Raw genomic sequence first — 18,798 nt, forward strand, 5'->3', positions numbered from 1 at the left:
GCAGTTGTGGCTAGAGCATCGACTCAGATCTGAGAGAACCGGGTTCAAATCCCTGTTCTGCTGGGCGACCTTGGTCCGGATGCATACACTCGGACGAACCTCCCTCACAGGGCCGTTGTGAATAGGGCTGCCTTCTCTGGGTTGGAAAATTCCAAAGGGGCGGAGCCTGTAGAGGGCTGGGGAGGGTAGTGGCCTCTGAAGGGCAGGGGTAATCAACCTGCGGCCCTCCAGATGTCCATGGACTACAATCCCCATGAGCCCCTGCCAGCATTCGCTGGCAGGGGCTCCTGGGAATTGCAGTCCATGAACATCTGGAGGGCCGCAGTTTGACTACCCCTGCTGCAGGGTATAATATTATAGAGTCCCCCTTCCAAAGCAACCGTTTCCGCTACGGGAACTGAGCTCTGTGGTCTGGAGGTCTGTTGTAATTCCGGGAGATCGCCGTGTCAACGAAGAAAGTAAGTAGAAGAAGAAGAAGAAGAAGAGTTGGTTCTTATATGCTGCTTTTCCCTACCCGAAGGAGGCTCAAAGCGGCTTACAGTCTCCTTCCCTTTCCTCTCTTAGTAAACTACTAAGTGGATGCAACCCGCTCCCACCACATTTGCCAGTTCCCTGGAAGGTGGATCTCACCAATAAGAGTGAGGTTGGCGCTCTGTGACCCCAGTGGGTTGGAGCAGTAGGTGCTGTAATTCCCCAGGTCGTTTGCGAGGCTGAAGTTCCGGATGGTGAGTCCAGTTCCGTCGGGGCTGAACACGAAACGGTCCCCAGCGGGAACCAGCGGCAGCCCATCCCAGAGCCAGTCGATCTCAGCCGGGTTGAAGGTTCCCCGGCAGCGCATTTCCACGGTGACCGTCCCTCCGGGGTCCTTGGAGGCCTGAAACGAGAGGAAGACCCCCGAGGGGGCTTCTGCAAAGGGAGAGAGGAGGCAGACAGCTTCACAACCAACCCGACATGAGTTGTGAAGATCGTATTGGCTTTTTGACCAGGCGATCTCGACGTATGGCTTTTATGTAGAATCAGGCTGCCCAGCAGGGACCGCGGTTCCCTCCCTGGCCTCGCTGAAAGGGAGGGGACCCATGTGGTTCGTCAGAACAAAAAGATGTGTCAAAACAAGCTGTCTGCCACAGAAAAGTCATACCGAAAACAAAAAGAGCCACAGTGCATAGAGAACGGAGAATGGAACCAGCCCGGCAGGAACTGCATACAGCAACACAAAGAGGGAACTTTGGCCAAACAAACTTGGTGTGAAATGGTTTCAGGATAGTGACCAGCAATGGCCAAACAATACAACCCTTAAAATTGTCAATGACGAGGAAAAGCACGGTCATGTTGATAGCAGACTGGAGAGGGTGGCCTCCTTCCACCTGGGAGCCACTTCTGAGCCTTGGCAGCCAGTGGGACTTTGGACCTGTTTGGGTTTTGTTGGATAAGGCATTTAGCCAAAAAACAAGTTCCAACCGGTGGCTTTTTCAATTATATTCATTTATAACTTTGCTGTATCCTTTAGCTTTCGTTGGTAACTATCCTGAAACGGACAACATTGTTGGTTAGAAGAATGTTTCGATATCGCTTTTGTGTGGCCTACAACTTGTTTTGACACATCTTTTTATTCTTACGAATCACACTGGTCCCCTCCCTTTCAGCGAGGTCAGGGGGAGATGAATGGAAATTTCCTCCTTCCTTCTGCCTTCACAACAGCCTTGGCAGGTAGGCTGCACAGAGACCAGCTGCTGAGCTCTGCATTAGCTTCAGAGTGGCCAGGTCTCCTAGGGGTGCTGCCGGGAGATTGGCAACCCTGAATGCCATCACATCCCACCCCCCACCACCCCCCACACCCAGCCACTGCATCCAAGTTGGCTCCCAGAGGCATTCAAGCACCCCACGCCCTTTCCTGCCTTTGCATGAGCTGACTATGGCCTCTCTAAGTGCTTTTATACTGTTTTCAGCAATCAACCTCCAGGAAGGCCCTAGGGGTTGCCAGCCTCCAGGTGAGGCCTGGAGATCTCCTGGAATTACAGCCCACAAGACCGGCGGTGAGCTCCCCCTCCTGGCTTTTTCTGGGCTTGCACCCAGCTACTTGAGCCCACCTGGGATTACGCTACAGCTCTTCTCCCCAGTCAAATGGCTCGCCAAGCAGGTGACGTTCTGGCCACTGAGCCCTGCTGGGAAGGGAGGGTCCACCTGTTGCTCCAAGTGAGAGGAAGTGACCTCCACGTCCTCTGGGAGGCCCAGGAAGCTTAAACGGGGCTCGGGTGATCCCCCAGGCCAGTCGCAGGCGAAACGCAAAGCCGATCCGTTGTTGATTGACGTCACAGAGCACTGGGGGGGTCCAGAGGGCCGTTCTAAGGAAAGGGAGGTAGAAAAGAAGGGGCGTTGGTGCAAGTCAGGGAGACGGGATCCAGAGATATATAGAGGAGCATAGAGTGGCAGGTCTGACCTGGGTGGGCCAGTCTAGCGTGACCTCATCGGATCTCAGAGGCTAAGCAGAGCCAGCCCGGGTTGGTTCTTGGATGGGAGACTGCCCTAGAAGTCCAGGGTGGAGTCAGAGAGGCCCACTCCTCTTCATATGAAGCCAGGTCCATGTACTACAATTCCCATGAGCCCCTGCCAGCATGCTGGCAGGGGCTCATGGGAATTGTAGTCCATGGACATCTGGAGACTCGCGATTGGACCACTCCTGAGCACAGGCCCATTTCAGATGGGGAAAACAACATGGGGAGAGGAGAAGCTGGAGCCCCTTCTGCCCATAGACCATTGCCTTGATAAAAACTGTGCCCCTGGGTGCCTTGATATTAACTTCCCTAGCTGACCGGGTAGTATAAAGCCTTCTAATGCAGGATCTGCCCAGGGCTGTGCTATAAATGGTTCTGCCCCCAACCCGGATGGGAGATATGCACTTCCTGAACCCAAGCAGGGTTGGTTTGGTTAGCAGTTGGATGGGAGACCATCAAGGAAGTCCAGCGCCACTACAGAAAGGCAGGCAAACGCAAACCACCACTGGGCATCTCTTGCCTGGAACACCAGCCCTGACTTGGACACCCCAGGCAAGCCCCGTCTCGGACAGCAAGCAGGACTGACCCTGGCTAGGATAGGAATGGGAGACCACCAAGGGAACAGCAGGGTCATGATGTAGAGGCCGGCAATGGCCACACCACCTCCAAAGTTCTCTCGTGTGGCTGCCAGTCCTAGGATCCCCTGGCTGCACTACACACAAGCCACACAATCGATCAGACAATCAATCAATCAATCAATCAACATCAGTAATCTGTTTCAATATTTCTGGTAAGGCCTTGGAGGAGGAGCTGGTCTCATGGCTTAAGTGCCACCCAGCGCTTAACACCCACTCAGGGTGGCTGTCCCACACCTGAGTGCCTCCTCCTCCAACCAGCTTGCCTGTCTGTCCAGCAGCTAGCCAATCGCCTTCCGTCCCCCATCCCTGACCACCCCTCCTCCTTTCACTTCCCTCTGAGGCTCGGAGGCTGCAGATCCCTGCCGCATGGGAGCTGATCCTGCTGGTGAGTTCCCTTCCCAGGGGCCTCCAGCCTGCAGCCTTTCCAGGTCCTGGAGGGAGGGGGAGGCCATACGCAGAGTTCTCCCACCCCACCCCCCAATCTAGCACCCGTTTTATCCCTGAATGCAACAGGCTTGGCTCCTAGTCATCAATAATCAATAATAATAAATAAACGGTGACTTGGCAGTGCTTCCCCCCCATCACCTAGGGAGAAACAGGACAGGCCTTAACCACCCATCTCCTCACATCTCGGAAGTGAAGCCAGGTCAGCCCTGGTTAGTCCCTGAATGGGTAACCAGCAAGGCAGTCCAAGGCTGCGGGGTGACGGCAGGCGGTAGCACCCCACCTCTCAACATCTCTTGCCTTGAAAGTCCTAACGTCAACAGTGCCTTGACTGTACTTTCCACCCTCCCCTGCAGGGACTGAGCGCCCAACCGCCTCACTCAACTAACGGGCAACGGTGAGGCTGTAGGTGCTCCGGACGTTCCGCTGGGTGCGCCGGTTGATGGCCAAACACGCATAGGTCCCCGCTTGATTCAGCTGCACGCTGGGGAGCGGAAGAGTGGGCGAGGAGGGCACCTGGGAGTCCTCAGAGTCTGGCACATTCCAGTAGATATCCGCCGGAGGGAGGGAAGGCGCCTGGCATGTCAGGTTCACGCTGGCGTTCACCAACACGAACCCCTCCGCTTCGGGATCCTGACCCAACGAGGAGACGGTGATGATCGGGGTCTCGGGGCCGTCTGGGAGGAAGGAAAACATGGCTGAGATGTAACACGGCACGCTGAGAAGCCCGTGGAGTAAGAAAGAAACGCCGTCGGCAGCTGATTTATCTCTCTGGTCTCCCGGTGTTGAGGGCTCCACCTCCCTGGTGCGGGTTCCCGTATCCAGGTTGCGACCCCGCTGACGAATGGAGCTATTCAAACTGATGGAGTGGCCGTTTAGCTGCGGCCAGGCAGCCCTTATGGTCTGTCGTTCTGCCCGGCCGCCCGGAATGCAGAGAGCTTCTCCCCGGTCCAGTTCGCACGGTTGCGTCCGCCGGCGCATGAATGTTCAGCCTCCCTCCTTGAACTGCGGTTGCTCCTGGCCACCTGGGTCGCCAGCCACGGAGCGTGCCCATTCTGGAAAGGATGGAGGCCCTACACGGAACCCTGGATTTAGCTAAATGATTCGAGCCACTTGATCTGACAAATTCAGCATCTGGGCGCATCGTTGCCAGCCTCCAGTAGGGCCTGGAGATCTCCTGGAATGACCACTGATCTCCAGATGGCCAAGAGCAGATCCCCTGCAGACAGTGGCTGCTTTGGAGGAATTTCCCATGAACCGGAGCTGGCAAACCTATCTACGTGTGAACGGGAGGGATGTGCAGTCACATTACTAAGTCACGCCGACAGAGCAGCCAGTAAAATCAGGATTAAATACCTACCTGCCTGCCTGCCTATCTACCCACCTATATTAGAGCAAAGATTGGTTTCTCTGTCTCAGTTTTTTCACGGTTGTGAAGTGGTGCGATCCTGCAGAATATGACTGAGAAGAACAGCAGTAGACACGCCCAGCTGGGGCCCCTCCCCTTCCCACCCCCTCGGGGCCATCACTGGCCATTTTGGGAGGAGGGGTCAAGTCGACATGGCCATATATGGTCATGCCCCCAGATAAATGTTTAACAAATTGAAACACTACATTAAAAATTAATGAACTCCCACCCGTTTCGGAAACCCTTCCAGGGCTGTCAACAAAGCCTGCTCTATCTACACACACATACACAATTTGTCTGTCTGTCTGTCTGTCTATCTAGCTACACATATAGATATGCACACAAACATATAGGTAGGTAGGTAGGTAGGTAGGAAGGTAGATATAGCTACACGTACATATAGATAAAGAGCCTCTTGTGGCGCAGAGTGGTAAGGCAGCAGACATGCAGTCTGAAGCTCTGCCCATGAGGCTGGGAGTTCAATCCCAGCAGCCGGCTCAAGGTTGACTCAGCCTTCCATCCTTCCGAGGTCCGTAAAATGAGTACCCAGCTTGCTGGGGGGTAAACAGTAATGACTGGGGAAGGCACTGGCAAACCACCCTGTATTGAGTCTGCCATGAAAAGGCTAGAGGGCATCACCCCAAGGGTCAGACATGACTCGGTGCTTGCACAGGGGATACCTTTACCTTTACATATAGATAGATAGATAGATAGATAGATAGATAGATAGATAGATAGATAGATAGATAGATAGATAGATAGATAGATAGATAGATAGATAGATATGCACACGAACATGTAGGTAGGTAGGTAGGTAGGTAGGTAGGTAGGTAGGTAGGTAGGTAGGTAGGTAGGTAGGTAGGTAGAGAGCTAGCTTGGTGTAGTGGTTAGGAGTGCGGACTTCTAATCTGGCAAGCCAGCTGGGTGACCTTGGGCTCACCACGGCTCTGATAAAGATGTTCTGATCAAGCAGTGATATCAGGGCTCCCTCAGCCTCACCTCCCTCACAGGGTGTCTGTTGTGGGGAGAGGAAAGGAAAGGCTGCTGTGAGTCTCCTTTGGATGGAGAAAAGCGGCATATAAGAACCAACTCTTCTTCTTCTCGGTAGGTAGATATAGCTGCACATACAGATAGATAGCTATAGATAGAGATATGCACACAAACATATACATTATTTATTAAGGAGATTTCTGTTTGTCAGCGGCTTTCCCGCCAAACCAGGGCACAAAGCAGTCTATATAACACTCTCCCAATTATTAATACATAAAATTAATAAAACCAGCGTCAAAGACGGCCGATGAACATGAACCTTTCTGCTAGCTTCAGCAGTTTCCCAGCTTCCTTTTGGTCAACTCGATATCCAAAATGGGTCATGAAGTGCTGCAGATATAAAGACCTGAAGCACACCTAGCAAAATCAATGATACTATTTCAGGGCCTGGAAGTCCCCCGAGCACCCTGCAAACCTCCCAGCTTGTATCTCAAAGTAGCTTCCTATTACCTTCCCTTCCTCTCCCCAGAACAGACACCCTGTGAAGTTGGTGGGGCTGAGAGAGCTCTGAGAGAACTGTGACTGACCCAAGGTCATCCAGCTGGTTGCACATGGAGGAAAAGCGGGGAATCAAACCCAGTTCTCCAGATTAGAGGTGTCTACTGCTGCCACTCTTAACCACTACACCAAGCTGGCTGAGTCTGAGGCCATGCGACATGGAGATTACAGTAGGTAATCTCAAGATCAGTAGGGTTGCCATCTTCCAGGTGGAGCCTGGAGAACTCCAGGAATTACGCCTGATCTCGAGATGAAAAATATCAGAGCTCCTGAAGAAAAGGGCTGTTTTGAGGGGTGGGGTCTTCGGCCTCCCACCCCCACTGAGGTCCTGCCCCCAGCCCTGCCCTCCGGATCCCCAGGAATTTCCTGTTCCAGTACGGGAGGCCACCTGAGAGCTCTCGAAAGGCCCTAGGTCCCAAGTTCCAATCCTGGCACCTCCTGTTCAAAGGATCAGGCAGCAGGTGATACGTGAGGCCTCTGGAGAACAGAATGCTGACCTGGAGAGATCAGCAGTTTGCCTTGGAGTAACACAGGCTCATGTGTTCCAGGATGGAGGGGAAATGGTTGCCCGAGGGCCGTGGAACAATTCAGTAAACAAATACAGAGCCAGTGGGCTAGATTCAAGTCTTTCCGTGCAAATTGCTCCTCTGCCCCTCCGAATCTTGGGCACAGGAATGCTGAGAAACCTTTTTTTTAAAACCCATAGTCTGTCATGTGTACTCACAGTAGACTGTCAGCTGGGTTGTGCCTGTCCCATTACTGAAGGGGTTGGAGACGGTACAGCGGTAGGTGCCTGAATCAGTGTGCTGGAGGTGGTGGATTTGCAGAGAGCCGCCGGAGAGCTGGAGTCGGGGGTCCTCGCCCAGGGCCTGCCCATCCTTGGTCCAGGTGACAGACCCTCGGACTGGGCTACAGGTTAGGGTCACTGAGTCGTCCCCTTCGTTTTTCTCCGCAGATGGCGGGTCCACTGACACCTTGGTCACCAGCTCTGAGAAGACACACACGGGAATGGGCTGAGAAGCTGCCCCCCCACTTTCCTGCTCTGACCACTAGGTCCCCCTTTCCTCTCCCGGGAATCAAGGTGACCCGTTCCCCTCCGCTCCTTCCTGGATACGTACAGGCATGGCTCCCTCTGACAGAGCGACTGTGTTTCAGAAGGGTGAAACGGTCTGCTCACCATACACCCTGAGCGTGATGTTTGCCTTCAGACCAGAGCCTCCTAGGACAATCAGGGACACGGTGTAGGAGCCGGCATCAGATAGCCTCAGCTCCGTAATATTGAGGCTCCCGCTCATGGGATCCACAGCGAACCGATGCCTGCATTCGGGCGTGACCTGGACTGTGAAGTTGGGTTTGAAGCTTCCTGTGGCCACGTAGGTCTCATCCTTCTTCCAGGCGATGGAACTTGATGTCCCAGGAGGAGGTAAAGGGAAGGAGATGGCGAGAAACGTGCTGTTTCCAACAAGTCCATCCTGGGGGGTGGAAGAAAGGACAGGAGCTAGAGGGACTGGAAAGGAAGGAGAGACAAAAATCAGACACACAGGTGTGATAGTTTCCTGAGCGCACCTTTGGACCTGCTATCGTGAGTTTGCCTACACATTTTGGAGAACCAGTGAAAGAACTTATCTGTTCCACTATATATTTCTGGTAAGGCCTTGGAGGAGGAGCTGGCCTCATGGCTTAAGTGCCACTCAGGGCGGCTGTCCTGCCCCTGAGTGCCTCCTCCTCCAACCAGCTTGCCTGTCTGTCCAGCAGCCAGCCAATCGCCTTCCGTCCCCCACCCCTGACCACCCCCTCCTCCTCCCACTTCCCTCTGAGGCTCGGAGGCTGCAGATCCCTGCTGCGTGAGAGCTGCCCCTGCCGGTGAGTTCCCTTACAGCTGCCTACAGCCTTCCCAGGTCCTGGGGGGAGGAAGAAGCCATCCACAGAGTTCCTCCACTCCACCCCCCTTATCTAGTGCCCATTTTATTTCCAAATGCAATAGAGCTTGGCAGCTATTAATAAATACAACAAATTGTTGGCTGTTTTGTTTACAAGAAGCTGGAGGGGCCTGAAGAACTGTGAGAGGGAAGGAGTTGAACGCCTCACTTAGGTAGGGATGCCTGCCTCCAAGTGGGACCTGGGGATCCCCTGGTTTTACAGCTCCAAACCACAGAGGTCCGTTCCCTGGAGAAGATGGATGCTTTGGAGGGTGGACTCTAGGGCAGGGGTAGTCAACCTGTGGTCCTCCAGATGTTCACGGACTACAATTCCCATGAGCCCCTGCCAGGGGCTCATGGGAATTGTAGTCCATGAACATCTGGAGGACCACAAGTTGACTACTCCTGCTCTTGGGCACTTCCCCAGGATCCATCCCCAAATCTCCAGGATCTATCAACCCTAAACCCATCCCCTGCCAATGGCCTGGGGGGGACCTGTCAACCCTACCCTTAGACCCCCATCCCACCTTTCTTTCTCTAGCAGTGTTGCCTGGGCTGAGAAGCCCCTGGAGATTTGGAGGATGGCCCTGGGGAGAGAAGGTTACCAACTTCCTGGACAGAATGCGGGGCAGGTGAGGCCTGGAGAGGGGAGAAACCTCAGCAGGGAACCGTGTGATACGGTCCAGTTTCCACAGATGCCATTTTGCTCATCCGGAGATCAATGGTGGTTGTAGCAATGATAACAAGGAAGAGGATGTTCATTGTCTTGGTTTAATTTATACACTGCCCCTCACTGTGAGGTCTTGGGGCCGCGCACCTGGATCTGCAGAACTAGCACATTGAAAACATTTGTGGCAATATGAACAGAGGCATAAGGATCATGAACAGTCAAATGGCAATCAGTGCTTGGGGACATTGCACACAGGGTAATCGACTGTGGTAGATCAGATTGGGAGGGGTTGACAACTGCTGGGCAGTCCCCCACCTCTGACCACCCCCTCCTCCTTCCACTTCCATCTGAGGCTCGGAGGCTGCAGATCCCTGCTGCATGAGAGCTGCCCCTGCCAGTGAGTTCCCTTCCTAGGGGTCTCCAGCCCCTGGGCCTTGGGGCTCCCTGGGAGGACGCCACACCCATAGAGGACCAAGCCGCCCAGCCGCAGCCAGGGACATGGTGCTCTAACAGCTCCCTGCTGCCTTTCCTGGTCCTGAGTGGGTGGGGAGGCCGTCCGCAGAGTTCTTCCAACCCCCCCCCCCGCCCAATCTAGCACTGGGAAAGTGAGAAGGGGGTGAACCCCCTAAGAATGATAAAAATAGAAAATTGCAACTTTGGCCAACAGCAGATTTTCAAACATTTCCTTTCACGTAGAACTGAGTAGCTAAGTTTTAACGAAGAAGATTTTGCTTGGTCATTCTCTCATTCTCCCAGTCCCCAAATCATTCCGGGGAAAGCAAATGATTTGCAAATCGACTTGAAGCTCCAAGAGAGCTAGGCCTAGTCTGCACACATAGGATAATGCACTTTCAATGTGCTTTCGCAGCTGGATTTTCTTGTGCAGAACAGGAAAATCTACTTCTAAAGTGCATTGAAAGTGCATTATCTGTTGTGTGCAGAATAGGCCCTAGTTTGGCCTGGGATGTAAACATTCGGCCGGCCGTCATTTTTGCCCACTGGTTTTTGGAAGCTACTCATAGTCCTTCAGTGTTTGAAGAGAGGAAATAACAATAACCAAGGGGTGTGTGTGTGTGTGTGTGGAGGAGCCCCCCTCCCCCCTCCGAGGACGCCTCCCTCCAGTCTTCTTCCTCTTAAAAAAACCTATTGTCATTTGTCAGCCTCGGATTCTAATTAGCGCTAATTAATGTTATATAGCAATGAACAATAATACTAAAAAAGCACTCCCCAAGCTTGCTAACAGCTGATTTAAATTTGCATGCATTTAAATAAATTAGACGTCTCTTAAATTATTTAACTTGACGAGGGGGAGGCTTGCCGGAATGGCGTCTGTCTGGAAGTCTTGGGGAAACCGCAACCGTCGGTATCCTGTCCAGCGTCTTGCACGTTTTACTCATCTGTGCGGAAATTTACTCGTCTCATTTTGAAAGGGAAGGTGAGTCTCTTTGGCAGTTCAAGAGCCGTGGAGGGCCTTTTCCCTCCCGCTCAGCGGCTCTGACAGATGTTCATCTGCATCCAGACAAAAAATCTCCGACTGGCCGCCTTCGGGTTATAAGCCATGAGGGGGAACGCCAGCGGGCCTTTTTCACTACGGAACCCACCGCCTTCCCTGCCTGCTCTCACCCCATCTGGTTCTTTGGTTTTCTTCTCTGCGGTTATCAGAGCTTGCACACAGGGCGCTCGGGGGGCTGAATGCAGGGCAAGGGATCTCACGGGGAGCAATCGACAAGTCTCTGCGACCGGCTCTGGCTAGAGCTAAATTGGGAACAAAGGTGTTTCTCCCGACACCCCGCAGGCCCCTCCCCGACCCTCGCCTACGTTCGCTGGGCTCAAAAGGCCAATTTGAAGAATGTCGCTGGAAGGAGCGTTCTGTAGGTCGTGACTTGGCTATAGAATTCATGAAAGGAGGGCTAAATATTCGTGCAGCCATGCTGGTGAAGTGGGCACGTCGCTGATGTTTGGAATTGGAGATCTCTCTACAGGGACCTGGACTCTACATCCTGGCAACTGCTCAGTTGCTTGTGGTTGACAGCAGCGACCGTAAGACCAGGGCAGTCAGATGACCCTGACCATCGGGCCTACCCAGTGAGGGCAAAAAATGTTTTTTTTTTTATTTCATTCATTTACACCCTGCCTTTTGCCCAGTGGGATCCCCAACGGATTATCAGCCATCTTGGTGTCGTGGTTAAGAGCGGCAGCTTCTAATCTGGAGAGCTGGGTTTGATTCCCCGCTCCTCCTCCACAAGCAGCCATCTGAGCGACCATGGGCCAGTCCCAGTCCTGATAGTGCTGTTCTCACAGAGCAGTCCTGTCACAGCTCTCGCAGCCCCATCTCCCTCACAGGGAGTTTATTGTCAGGAGAGGAAGGGAAGACGATTTGTAAGGAGGGCAGTGGAAAGCAGAGTACAAAACCCACTCTTCTTCTCTCTTCTCTCCTCCACTTTCTCCTCACAACAACCCTGGAGGTAGGTCAGTTGGAGAGAGTGACTGGCCCAAGGTCACCTGGTGAGGTTGCTAACTCAAGGTTGGAAAATTCCTGGAGATTCGGAATTGGAGCCCGAGGAGGGTGGTGCTTGGGGAGGGAAGTCAGGAGGTGACATGTCGCAGCATCCACTTGCCAAAGTGGCCATGTTCTCCAGATTAGATTCAAATGAGCTGTGTTGGTTTGAAGTAGGACAATAAAATTAGAGTCCAGTAGCACCTTTAAGACCAACAAAGATTTATTCGAGGCGTGAGCTTTCGAGTGCAAGCACTCTGTGCTTGCACTCGAAAGCTCACACCTCGAATAAATCTTTGTTGGTCTTAAAGGTGCTACTGGACTCTAATTTTATCATGTTCTCCAGGGGAACTGTAATCCAGAAACCAACTGTAACTCTGGAAGATCTCAAGTCACCACCATGGGGTGGCCAATTCTGTCCTTCCCCGTCCACCATCCCATCTTGCTCCAGTTTGACTCTCCGTCTGACAGCAGTGTGGAGAGATTCCAAAATGGCTCCGGACGTGAACCACACCAAGGGCTAGTCCACACACACAGGATAATGCACTTTCAATGTTCTTTGGCAGCTGGATTTCCCTGTGCGGAACAGGAAAATCTACTTCGAAAGTGCATTGAAAGTGCATTATCTATTGTGTGCAGACTAGGTCCCAGGCTTCCTGGAGCAGCTCCACGACGGCTGTGCTTTCTGAAGGGCCTTTCACTGCCTCATATTTCAGGCCGCTCTTAACATTAAAGTGGTGTTGGGGGGGGGGGGGAGAACGGCTTGTCTCTTGAAGCTGTTGTCTTACACAGTAAAACCATCTCTGGGTGTCCTGACCCAATGAAGTACAGCCTCCTTCTTGAACCCCGTATAAGTTATTAAATCAGAGCGTGACGTGCCAGCTAGTAATGGAAACGGGAGGTGAATTTTTGCCGGAACTCCCCGTAGCATCTTGCCAGAGTTTGGAATACAGTGATAAATGCAGTTGTCCCATTTCCCCCCCTGGAAACACAGACTCTTTTTCCAGAACACGTTGGCCGGGCCAGGCCAGCTTTCCCCTGCAGTGTCACGGCCAAGCTCCCAGGCCACCCCCCCACCCCCCATATCAACCCAAGTTTCCCCTTCCCAATGTTTTGCTCTCCTTGACTCCCTCATAAACAACATATTGCAGGCCTGAGCCAGCGTCTTATAACTCGCCCACGACAGGACACAGAATCCAATTCACGTGCCACGCGGGGGCTTGTTTTTGCGAAGGGCAGGCAACTCCCTCGGTGAGTCTGAAGGTGGCCATTCAAGTCACCTTCTCCTCCTCTCAGTTATGCACTAGGGGGCCTGCCCCCCCCCCATCCCCATAGTCTCTGCTTCCTCCCGCAAATCGCTTTATTGTCTGTCAACACAGAGGAGGAGAGGTGACGCGTCTCCGATTTATTTGCCCGGTTCTAATGCTGGCCCTTCCGTTCCATCTCCGGCTCTTTGAGACCATCCATATAACAAACCCCCCGAGCCGGCGGGGCCCGCAGTTCTGAGGCCCTTGTAAATTAAAAGCCGAACAACGGCATCGGCTGCGTGCCAGGGGCTGCATTAGCGGGAGCTGAGCGGAGAGGGCCGGGAGGCAGCAGGGATGCCGACAAGGGAAGATGGATGAAAATTGACTCCGTGGGAGCCCAGCAGCCACCACAGGCTGTAATGGATGGGCCGGCTCCCTGCAGGGAAAGAGAGTGGGCCACGGATGGGGGAAGGTCATAAATCTAACAGGAGGGGGTTTGTGGGGTCGGCATCCCGGTTGTTGTCTTCCGGGCCCAACTTTGAGAAGAACAGCGGGAGACGGGAGCAAGGTGGCCATCTTCCCTCCCACGGCCCTGCGTGTTTCGCAGGTGTGTCCTAAGGAAGGTATCCACAGAGGAAGCTGTTCTCTCCCGCCCCCCCCCCCTCCCGCCCCCCGAATTGACCGGATTTCTTGCCTGCTGTGAAGGCTATGTCTGTTGCGCGAATGGCAACCATGGTCTGGCCAAATGAAGGAGCGGGGAGTGGGAAAGCAGGTAGATTCACCCCTCACTGTGGATGTGCTTGTTCATGGAACTTTAACACAACTCTTGAAGAAGAAGAAGAAGAAGAAGAAGAAGAAGAAGAAGAAGAAGAAGAAGAAGAAGAAGAAGAGGAAGAAGAGGAAGAAGAAGAGGAAGAGGAAGAAGAAGAAGAAGAAGAAGAAGAAGAAGAAGAAGAAGAAGAAGAAGAAGAAGAAGAAGAAGAAGAATTGGTTCTTATATGCCACTTTTCTCTACCTGAAGGAGTCTCAAAGCGGCTTCTAAATGCTTTCCCTTGCCTCTCCCCACAACAGACACCCTGTGAGGGAGGTGAGGCTGAAAGAGCCCTGATATTACTGAAGAAGAAGAGTTGGTTCTTAAATGCCACTTTTCTCTACCAGAAGGAGTCTCAAAGCGGCTTACACTCTCCTTCCCTTTCCTCTCCCCACAACAGACACCCTGTGAGGTATGATTCTATGATAGGTGAGGCTGAGACAGCCCTGATATTCCTGCTCGATCAGAACAGTTTTATCAGTGCCGTGGTGAGCCCAAGGTCACCCAGCTGGCTGCATTTGGGGGAGCGTAGAACTGAACCCGGCTCGCCAGATTAGAAGTCCGCACTCCTAACCACTACACCAAACTGGCTCTCTTGACATGAAGGTTTGGTGCAGGGGTCCCTAACATGGCAGCCATGGGCACCTGCCCCCACTTTTAGAAAACAAGTAGGGCCAGATAAGAATTCTGCCCAGTACGGCTCTTACTGGAGACCTGATTGGCCATGGAAAGTCACAAAAATATTTCTTTGGCTGCAGTTGCCACTATAGCGCAAAGCTCTTCACTGAGAGAGGTCAGAGGTCAAGTAAACATTTTCAAACATGGTCATATGAAAAGGCATCTCGGTTAAACAGCTCCTGCCTGGACATGTTACTGTTGCAGTGATGTATAACCTCACTTCCTCCCTTTTTGTGGTTAGCTCCGCCTCCTTTGGCAGCCATTGTGCAGTTAAGCCAAGCACTCTGTTTTCCAAAAGTGTCTGAAGTTCAAAATATTTGGGACCTCCAGTCTGGTGCTTGCATTGGGATGAGCCTATCTGCAGGGCAAATCTCCAAGGCAAACCCCCTCCTGTTAGATTTATGACCTTCCCCCATCCGTGGCCCACTCTCTTTCCCTGCAGGGACCAGTAAGACCCAACTCCAAATTACACTGGAGGTCATGGGAATAGGGAAAGTGGAAAGACGAAAGAGATCGAAGGGAGGCCAAAAGATTGGAAGCAGGTATTGGGGAGGAAACTGAGGACAAAATGGGACAAAATGGTAAATTGGCGTGCAAAATGGTGGGGAAAACATCCATGTGGTGGACACATGGCCCCCACAAGAGATCTGGTTGCATTCATTCTGTGCTGAGCACTCAATTCCCAGATGTGCACAAGCCCAGCTTAGATTGAGAGCATAGCACATGAGGACAAAAAGCTTTAAACCCCCCCCCCTCCCCTCCAACACACACACAACATGTTCCTGGTCTGAAATGGAATCAGCAACACCCTGTTTGAAATCATAGAAACCTACATGACCCTATCAATACCTGCACATTTCCCCAACAACCAAACAGTGGCTGTTTTTGGCATGGAGAAAAAATGCCGGTAAGGAAGGCTGAAACCCCTTTCCCTCAGTAATCTTTACAACAGCTGTGTAAGGTAGGCCACTCAAAATATCCCCCTATTACATTATTGGTACAGTGGTTAAAGGTAAAGGTAAAGGTATCCCCTGTGCAAGCCCCGAGTCATGTCTGACCCTTGGGGTGACGCCCTCTAGCGTTTTCATGGCAGACTCAATACGGGGTGGTTTGCCAGTGCCTTCCCCAGTCATTACCGTTTACCCCCCAGCAAGCTGGGTACTCATTTTACCAACCTCGGAAGGATGGAAGGCTGAGTCAACCTTGAGCCGGCTGCTGGGATCGAACTCCCAGCCTCATGGGCAAAGCTTTCAGACTGCATGCCTGCTGCCTTACCACTCTGCGCCACAAGAGGCTCTCGGTACAGTGGTTAGAGCAGACTTTCTCAACCAGGGTTTCATGAAACTATGGGCTTTCCTGAGTGAGTGGGAGTTAATACATTTTTCATATAGTTTTTAATTTGTTAGACATTTAATGGGGGATGTGACTAAATATGGTCATGTCGACCCACCCACTCCTCCCAAAATGGCCTGGAGGGGCTATGAGGGGGAGAAGCTCTGGGTGGGCGTGTCCACAGCTCTGCTCCTCAACCATGTTCTGCACAATCGCGCCAGTTCTGGGTTTCTCGATGCCTGAAGAATATTTCAGGGGTTTCTCAACGGTGAAAAAAGTTGAGAAAGGCTGGATTAGAGTGCCATATTAAACCTAAGGAGATCTGGGTTCAAGTCCTTAGGCCCACTGGGTAACTCTGAACCACTTGTGGCTTTCCCCCTCTCTTTCTCCCTCAGCCTAACCTACCTCACAGGGTCGTTGTACGGATAAAATGGAGGAAGGACCTCGTTGGAAGAAGAAAGGTATATATGTATAAAGAAATCAAATCCTTTAAAAAGCAAAGACATTGGGGACTGAGAAATGCAGGCCGAGGTGGATCGTAAGGGTATGTGAAACCGAGAGCCCATTTCCAATGAGACATTTAACCAGATGCTTCAACTGGACCGAAGAAATGTAGACACCCAGCTACTAGTCAGAACCAGCAGAATCCCAGCAAGGATCCCTGACAGACGAATCATTGTGACAGAAAAGAAATAGACCCTGCTGAGTTCTGAAGAATAATTTGGACAACTGACCCATCTTTTTGACCACTGGACAGAGTCTTGGGCGTGGGCTGGGGGACTCAGGGTTCAAATCCTGCTCAGTCATAAAACAAATCTCTCTCTCTCTCTCTCTCTCTCTCTCTCTCTCTCTCTCTCTCTCTCTCTCTCTCTCTCTCTCTCTCTCTCTCTCTCTCTCTCTCTAACTTTCTTCAGTTAAGGACAAGACAAAATGAGATAACGTCATGGGCTTGCCAGTGACCTTGGGAGAAGAGCGGGAGTCAGCGGTGGAAAATATCCCCGCCACAAACACACAGGCTTCAGAAAACCGTCGAAGTTGATGGGGAAAACGTATTCCTTGAAGTCAGATGAAGGAGGACTGCATCATACAGATCTGCATCCTTTGAACCCAGCACTTCTTAATTGGGGTGGGGGGATGACAAAAATGTCAGAGGCATAATTAGGAAGTTGAAAGTCAGCAAGACGAGCATCTCCCCCTCCCCACCACTCAGTTATTTCCTCAAGGAAGGTTATTAACAGACGGGCCATCCTGGCCACGAGGGTATGCCTCTGGGTGCTTACAGGAGGTGCCACCTAACTTTCCGACAGCTGACAGCAACATGGGCAGAGAAGTACGCCCCCCCCCAAAAAAAGGGGGTGGAGATACAGATTTGGGGGCTGAAGTTGGGGAAGGTGGGATTTGGGGAGGGGAGAGGCTTCAATAGGGTCTAGTGCTACAGCGTCCATCTCCCACATTTTCTCCAGGGAATTCCAGGAGATGTCCAGGCTCCAGCTGGAGGCTGGCAACCCGGCTCCCAAAACATGACACGTTTCCCCAAATCCAACTGGGAGAACAAGGATGCTGCATTTCCGATTCCGGACTGCAAGGTTTACGGTCGCCCTTCCCACGACACGGCCCTCTAGAAGTCTAATAAGTCTTGGCCTGGTGGCTGTCTCTGCCTGATCCGCCTCGCAGGATTGTTGTGAGCATATAATGGAGGGCAGGGGAAACGAAGGACTCCACATCGAGCGCTGTGGAGGAAGTCCTGTTTAGAATTTGGAGTTTGTGGGCGAAAGGGCCAACCACACCCTTTCTGTTATTTACATTCCTTCCAGAGTGCCAGGAAAAAAGGAGGTTATGTCTTTCTATCCCTGGTCAGAGCCTCTAGATTCCCTTCCACTTCCACCCCCACCCCCTCCCCAACACACACACACACAAACCAGCAGATCTCCTCAAGTACCCAAAACGCCGAACTGGATCATCAGGAAAGGGGAGAAATCCCTGGAGCGAGCGTTCCAGACTCACCTAGGAGTGCCAGCAGCCAGCCAGTTAAGGTGGTAGAGAGACAGGTCCTCCGATGCCAGCGGTGAGCCATGCCCGGCTGGCACAACTAGGGGTGCGGTGAGCTCTAGGGCTCCCGGTGGCGTGCCATGGGGAAGGGAAGGGTGTTTCCCTCTGGCCGGAAGGCAGGTACAGCCAGGTAGCGGAAGGAGCCTCAAAGGCCCGGGGCGGAGATACGATCCTCCCCCAGGGAACGGTGACAATAGGAGCTCTCAGATATGCCACTTATGCAGCAGGGAAACCTGTCCGGCTATCCGAAGAGGGGTGGAGCGTCACCGTCAGAGAAGAATTCAGAAACTGGCCTTTCCAAAGTATTGCAACGGAGGTATGAAGTTGTTTGGGGAAGGAAAACTGTGACAAGCGACAGCTCTGGCTTGGAACAATGTTTCCTAAATGCCTGACCGCCAATGCACTTCTGCCTGTCATTTAAAATCATGGTCTTATTTCACTCTACCCACTTAAAAGTGTATTTTTCTAACCATATGTAAGAGCATAAACTTAGCTAACCCTAGGGTGGAGTCTACCCTCCGTGTCTCTGTGTGAGCTCCGGATCTGGACGGGCCTCCACTGAAATTCAGCCACCCCTCAGCCTCAAGAGTAAGCCAAGCAACCTACTCAACCAATTTGGTGCAGTGGTTAGGAGTGCGGACTTCTAATCTGGCAAGCCGGGTTTGATTCCCTGCTCCTCCCCCACATGCAGCCAGCTGGGTGACCTTGGGCTCACCACAGCACTGATAAAGCTGTTCTGACCGAGCAGGAATATCTGGGCTCTCTCAGCCTCACCCACCTCACAGGGTGTCTGTGGCGGGGAGAGGAAAGGGAAGATGAATGGAAGCCCCTCTGAGACTCCTTCAGGTAGAGAAAACGGCATATCAGAACCAATTCTTCTTCTTCTTCTTCTTCTTCTTCTTCTTCAGTAATATCAGGGCTCTCTCAGTCTCCCCTCCCTCACAGGGTGTCTGTTGTGGGGAGAGGAAAGGGAAGGCGACTGTAAGCTGCTTTGAGACTCCTTCGGGTAAAGAAAAGCGGCAGATAAGAACCAACTCTTTTTCTTCTTCTTCAACCTGATGTATT

General features: G+C 52.4%; 1 protein-coding gene across 4 annotated transcripts in view; it reads right to left on the reverse strand.

The window, feature by feature from the left end:
- Window positions 1-18,798, reverse strand: part of LOC143837005 (V-set and immunoglobulin domain-containing protein 10-like) — a 34,261-nt gene that overhangs the window by 13,964 nt on the left and 1,499 nt on the right. Inside the window, exons 1-6 of one of the 4 annotated variants that reach the window (XM_077336397.1) lie at window positions 17,689-17,918; window positions 7,708-8,037; window positions 7,255-7,518; window positions 3,964-4,251; window positions 2,088-2,342; window positions 631-906 (exon numbers count right to left, since the gene is read on the reverse strand). In XM_077336397.1, the coding sequence (XP_077192512.1) occupies window positions 631-906; window positions 2,088-2,342; window positions 3,964-4,251; window positions 7,255-7,518; window positions 7,708-8,037; window positions 17,689-17,758 (1,483 nt within the window). In that variant the 5' untranslated portion in view covers window positions 17,759-17,918. Of the gene's footprint in view, window positions 1-630; window positions 907-2,087; window positions 2,343-3,963; window positions 4,252-7,254; window positions 7,519-7,707; window positions 8,038-17,688; window positions 17,919-18,511; window positions 18,684-18,798 lie in introns of those variants that run through there. The other 3 variants (XM_077336395.1, XM_077336399.1, XM_077336398.1) reach the window with 3 other exon arrangements.

This window comes from Paroedura picta, chromosome 5 (genome assembly GCF_049243985.1).
Source record: "Paroedura picta isolate Pp20150507F chromosome 5, Ppicta_v3.0, whole genome shotgun sequence".
Classification (NCBI taxonomy): domain Eukaryota; kingdom Metazoa; phylum Chordata; class Lepidosauria; order Squamata; family Gekkonidae; genus Paroedura; species Paroedura picta.